This window comes from Acipenser ruthenus, chromosome 29, assembly GCF_902713425.1.
Source record: "Acipenser ruthenus chromosome 29, fAciRut3.2 maternal haplotype, whole genome shotgun sequence".
Classification (NCBI taxonomy): Eukaryota; Metazoa; Chordata; class Actinopteri; order Acipenseriformes; family Acipenseridae; genus Acipenser; species Acipenser ruthenus.
The window spans coordinates 13007669-13014081 of NC_081217.1; the positions used below are offsets into that span (position 1 = coordinate 13007669).

General features: G+C 51.4%; 1 protein-coding gene across 1 annotated transcript; it reads left to right on the top strand.

The window, feature by feature from the left end:
• Positions 1 to 322: 322 nt before the first annotated feature.
• On the top strand, positions 323 to 6090 carry LOC131702150 (zinc finger protein 444-like). Its single transcript, XM_059004261.1, has 2 exons — positions 323 to 1986; positions 5774 to 6090. Exons 1-2 carry the CDS (start codon positions 1017 to 1019, stop codon positions 5779 to 5781), a joined length of 978 nt encoding a protein of 325 aa, XP_058860244.1. The 5' UTR covers positions 323 to 1016; the 3' UTR covers positions 5782 to 6090.
• The last annotated feature ends 323 nt before the right edge of the window (positions 6091 to 6413 follow it).

Genomic DNA, 6413 nt, shown 5'->3' on the forward strand with positions numbered 1-6413 from the left:
TAAGCTAGCTTAAAGGTATGTGTTTCTTTTAAATGTTTCATCATTTTGTTAATGAGTCAGTTTTGATTTCATATACCATTGTCTAACAGGGTATTTGACAAAAGATTGCCTTATACAAAATTCAAGTCAATTAGTTTCAATAAGTTTGAGTGGTAATAATTTTCATTAGAATTATTTATCCCTTAAAAGATGCACTAACCAGGCTCTGACCTGTACTTGACTCTAAATATGCTATTGCAAGCAATTTCCACAGTCTCTTGTTTTTTCAAGGCCAAAGTATGTGCAAACAATGTTTAGATATATGACTGTGACAAAGAGAGAGTGAATTCTTGTTTTAGATCTCCCTTCCGACCGGTGAGGGCACTGGGGAGGAGGAGCAGGCAGAGCCACGGTGCGCAACGTCACAGACCCGGTCGGGAAGCGCAGTGGCAATCACGCATTGGCTGACGGCGGTTGCCCTCGCTGACCAATGGGGACGGGACGGGGCGTACAAAAGGGGGCGTGGCCCGGGGTTCTGTTCCTTCTGGCAAGGTACAGTGCGTGTGAGGCAGAGAGAGAGAGAGAGAGAGAGAGAGAGAGAAACGAGCAGGGAAACAGAGGAAGGGTTTTTGAAGACGGGTCGTCTTTGCTGTGTGGACTTTTGCTAACCCATCTGTTCTTTGTATTTTAGAGCACTAACGGGACGCTCCGGGATTACGACGGCGGAGCGACTACCCGGAAGTGCTGGTTTTGTTACCCCCCGTGTTTTCCCGTTCCTGGATTACAAAAGGAAGACAGACTGTTTTTGTTGTTTGTTTATTTGGGACTGCAACCCCGTTTCTCTTTATGTTGTCGGGTTACACATCGTTGTGTACCCCGGCGGCCCTATTGTTTATTTGTCCCTATTATTTTTGAGTGCGTTTGGTAACCGGTTTTTAAGGAAATAAAACCCAAGCGCTTAATTGAAAAAGGACTGGAGTCTGTCATTTTGCACCACACCATCGGTCAACTCTGTCACACGTGGTGTCAGAAGAGGGATGGACCCAACCACTTTGTCGGCGATCCTGGAGGCGTTGGACAGCCGGAGGGAGGCTGAGGAACGGAGGAGGGAGGAGAGATACACGGCTCTTATCGAGAGGGTGGGGATGGGGATGACGTCAGCGGCGACGGGCCCCGTGCTGGTTGCCCCGAAGGCCCGGGCCCAGAAAATGACGGTGGAGGATGACCCGGAGGCCTACCTTGTAGCCTTTGAACGGTTGGCTACCACTGCAGCATGGCCCCGGGAGTACTGGGCGAGCCAACTTGGTCCCTGCTTGATCGGGGAAGCACAAGCAGCGTACCGGGCCATGACTGACGACGATGCCGCCCAGTATGACCTGGTTAAGCAGGCTATCCTCCGCCGTCTCAATATCACGGGAGAGACTCATCGGGTCAGATTCCGGGAGTTCCGGCGACCCCCCAACACCCGGCCCAGGGTGGTAGCCCAGCAATTATGCGACCACATGGCGCAATGGCTGAACCCCAGTCAGAAAACCGGGATTCAGATGGGGGAGGCCATTGTGATGGAACAATTCTGCCATGTGGTCGGGGCTGAGACGCAGGCATGGGTACGCCGGCATAACCCCACGACGCTAGAGCAGGCCGTGGCGTTAGCCGAGAACTACGAGGACTCCCTGGTGTCCGCCCGAACCACCCTGCTGGACTGCCCCCCTCCCTCCGCTGCCAAAGGACCGCCGTCGAACCCTTTTCCCGGACCCAGGGCCGTCAGATCACCGGCCCCGTCGGGCCACCCGGCCCCCTTACAATGGAGGCAGAGGTTGGCCCCCAGCTGGGGTAGAATGGTTCCCCCTGCCCCGCTGTCATACCAGCAGCGGGACAAATATGTACCACCTTTACCCTCTGCCCCACCCGTCTGTTTTAGGTGCCAGCAGCCGGGACACATTGCCAGATACTGCCCGGCGGCCATGGAGTGCGACGTGGCTGCGTGTCACCTGGCGTCTGAGACAGGTAGGAAATGGGGAAATGGTCGGGAGGGCCCGTGTATGGTTGATGTTGTATTGGGGAATGTGAACACCCACGCATTAGTGGACACAGGGTGTGAGCAAACTTTAATTCGAACAGCTCTCCTTGGCGGTATGTCGTGGCAGCCACAAGGCCAGGTGGCAATCTCCTGTATCCATGGGGATACGGCGACATACCCCACTCTAAAAGTATATTTATCGGTAGGCCCGATAAAGCGCCACCTAGTAGTGGGGGTGGCCGAAAAGTTGCCACATCCAGTTATTCTGGGTCGAGACTGGCCGCAATATAAAGATTTAGTGAAAATATCGGCAGCCTCGACCACACGTGTAGACACGGCAGACCCCCGGGGAAGGGAAGTAATTGGTACTGTTTTTCCCTTCCATACAGAGCTGTTTTCTCCACTTTTTCGTCCTAGAAAAACACGCAAGGAGAGACGGAAGGAAAAGTGGGAAGGCGCATCGATAAGACACGGTTGGGGTCTGGCGGGAGAAGGTGCTGATGGTCCCAAACGTCAATCGAAGGGAGTCGGAACGCAGTGTGACCGGACGGGCGAGGTTACTGGACCCTCGAGGGTAGAGACTGCTCCAGCCCCTGTCAATATCCCGGACGTGTGGGCCTCAAGCGCGGACCTAGTGTGGGAGCAGAACAACGACCCCACACTGGTGCACGCTTGGGAACAGGTCCGGTCTATTGAGGGTAAGGATGTTGACGGCATTGGGACGCTGGTATATCCCCATTTCGTGGTAGAGGGGCACTTGCTTTATAGAGTAAACCCAGCCCCGGGCACAGGACAGCCTGTCAAACAGTTGATGGTTCCCCCGTCCTGTCGACCAGAGGTCATGAGGCTGGCGCATGACGTCCCCTTTGCAGGACATCTTGGCGTGGACAAGACGAGGGACCGAATACTGGCTCGATTTTACTGGGCAGGGCTCTACACCGAAGTGGCGAAATATGTAGCTAGCTGCCCAGAATGTCAGAGAGTAGCACCGGGTCGAGTGCGCCCCGCCCCTCTGGTCCCACTGCCTATTATCTCCACTCCCTTTGAACGCGTTGCAATGGACATAGTTGGGCCAGTGCTGCCTTCTGATTCCGGGTACACGCACATATTAGTGATGGTGGATTATGCAACGCGGTACCCGGAAGCAGTTCCGTTGCGGTCCACTAGTGCCACTGCAATTGCGAAAGAGTTAAGTCAGATTATGGCTAGGGTAGGGATCCCAAAAGAAATATTGACTGATCATGGAACAAACTTCCTGTCGAAAACGCTACAGCAGGTGTACAAAATTCTAAAAATACGTCCCATTAGGACATCCGTTTATCATCCCCAAACGGATGGGCTGGTGGAACGTTTTAACCAAACATTGAAGCAAATGTTGAAACGGTTTGTGAGTCAGGAGCAGAAACATTGGGCTACCCTTCTTCCTTACCTGCTCTTCGCAGTGAGAGAGGTGCCTCAGAGCTCAACGGGATTTTCCCCCTTCGAGCTATTATATGGCCGGCAGCCACGGGGCATCCTCGACCTGTTGAGAGAAGGTTGGGAAGAACACAAGGGCTCCTCTAAAAATGTAGTGCAGCATGTGCTCCTACTGCGTGATCGCCTTGATTTAATTGGTCGACTGGCTCAGGACAATCTCAGATCGGCTCAACATCGGCAACAGCGGCATTACAATACCAATGCACGAATTCGAACCTTTCGGCCAGGAGATAAAGTAATGCTGCTTCTTCCATCATTGGAATCGAAACTGTGTGCTAAATGGCAGGGGCCATATGAGGTGATACGGGCCATAGGATTAGTGAATTATGAAATTAGACAGCCCGATCGCCGAAATAAAACAGAAATCTATCATGTCAATTTGTTAAAGCCCTGGAAGGCAAGGGAGGTCTTATTCATAGCCCCAGGCGAGATGGAGGATGACTTAGGACCCTGTATAGAGACCCCTAGCCCCAGCCAGATTTCAATGGGGAAACAGTTACTTCCAGATCAGCAAGTAGAATTGCGTAAGTTGATTGGGAAATTTGGGGATGTGTTTTCTGACGTGCCCGGCAGAACTAACCTTACCAAATATGCTGTTATTACTCCGCCAGGGGTCACTGTTCGGGAGAGGCCCTACCGGATCCCAGAAAGCCGGCGGAGTGGCGTCCAGAACGAGGTGAGGGCGATGCTTGAACTTGGGGTCATTGAGCCTTCCAGAAGCGAGTGGTGCAGTCCTATTGTTATAGTGGCCAAGAAGGACGGTACTAATCGCTTCTGTGTCGATTTTCGAAAGGTCAATGCTATCGCCAAGTTCGACGCCTACCCCATGCCTCGGATCGACGAACTTCTCGACCGACTGGGGACGGCCGGGTTTATCTCAACTTTGGACCTGACGAAGGGATATTGGCAGATCCCTTTAACCCGCGATTCATGTGAAAAAACGGCATTTTCAACTCCGGATGGTCTGTTCCATTTTAAAACCATGCCGTTTGGGTTACATGGTGCGCCCGCCGCCTTTCAGAGACTGATGGACGAGGTGTTACATCCCCATCGTGAGTATGCAGCAGCTTATATTGACGATGTGGTGATATATAGCTCCACCTGGAGAGAGCATGTAATTCGACTTACAGCCGTCCTTCAGTCTCTGAGGGCTGCCCGGCTGACAGCCAACCTAAAAAAAATGTGCGTTTGCGAAATCTGAAACTCAGTACTTAGGATTTATCATGGGAAACGGACAGGTGAAACCCGTAGCCACCAAAGTCCAGGCTTTGGTGGACGCGGCGGTCCCCAAAACTAAATCCCAGGTGAGGTCACTGTTAGGATTGGCCGGTTATTACCGCCGCTTTATCCCCGAGTATGCCACCGTGGTCGATCCTCTGGTGAACCTCACTAAGAAAAGTGCGCCAAATTTAGTCAAGTGGTCAGAAGAGTGTCAGGGAGCGTTTGAGACCATTAAGCGCAAACTGTGCCAGGCTCCTGCGCTAATATTACCAGACTTTAGCAAGAGATTCCTCCTCCATACTGACGCGTCAGAGGTTGGTTTGGGGGCGGTCTTGTCCCAGAGGGTTAACGGGGTGGAGCATCCCATTCTTTACATCAGCAAAAAAATGCTTCCTAGGGAGCGCAATTACTCGGTTGTAGAGAAGGAGTGCTTGGCCATTAAATGGGCGACTCACTCCCTCAGATATTACTTACTGGGACATTCATTTGATCTAGTCACAGACCACGCCCCACTCAGATGGTTAAGCACTATGAAGGATAGCAATGCCCGGATAACTCGGTGGTATTTGGCATTGCAGCCTTACATGTATCGTATGGTACATCGTGCAGGGAAAGATCACCAAAATGCGGATTATTTTTCCCGGGAGGGGGGAGTAATGGGGTTGGTAGGTTTGGCCGAGTGTTCCTTCGGCTCCACTCTGAGCGGTGGGATATGTGACAAAGAGAGAGTGAATTCTTGTTTTAGATCTCCCTTCCGACCGGTGAGGGCACTGGGGAGGAGGAGCAGGCAGAGCCACGGTGCGCAACGTCACAGACCCGGTCGGGAAGCGCAGTGGCAATCACGCATTGGCTGACGGCGGTTGCCCTCGCTGACCAATGGGGACGGGACGGGGCGTACAAAAGGGGGCGTGGCCCGGGGTTCTGTTCCTTCTGGCAAGGTACAGTGCGTGTGAGGCAGAGAGAGAGAGAGAGAGAGAGAGAGAGAGAAACGAGCAGGGAAACAGAGGAAGGGTTTTTGAAGACGGGTCGTCTTTGCTGTGTGGACTTTTGCTAACCCATCTGTTCTTTGTATTTTAGAGCACTAACGGGACGCTCCGGGATTACGACGGCGGAGCGACTACCCGGAAGTGCTGGTTTTGTTACCCCCCGTGTTTTCCCGTTCCTGGATTACAAAAGGAAGACAGACTGTTTTTGTTGTTTGTTTATTTGGGACTGCAACCCCGTTTCTCTTTATGTTGTCGGGTTACACATCGTTGTGTACCCCGGCGGCCCTATTGTTTATTTGTCCCTATTATTTTTGAGTGCGTTTGGTAACCGGTTTTTAAGGAAATAAAACCCAAGCGCTTAATTGAAAAAGGACTGGAGTCTGTCATTTTGCACCACACCATCGGTCAACTCTGTCACAATGACCTATCAATGTCTGTTAAGCCATAATTTTTGCATATTATTTCAAGATATATTCTTATCTGTGCTAGGCCACTAACTCCATAAACCTTAAGTTCCGAATCTGCAAAATGTTCAGCTTTTGCTGAAGTGGAACTCAAGGACACCCCTCTTTTCTCTACAGCCCGTACATCTTGATAAGGAGAGAGGCCCCTTTTTCAATGCAGCAGTTTCAAAGAACCACATTATAAGGACTCCATCTACCATCATTAAACAATAGTATAGTGGATTAACAACAAGGTACATTATAGTATATTATTACAAACTTAACACA

What these genes read in the sequence shown, in the direction of transcription:
- LOC131702150 (XM_059004261.1), top strand. Translation starts at nt 1,017, where the DNA reads ATGGACCCAACCACTTTGTCGGCGATCCTGGAGGCGTTGGACAGCCGG.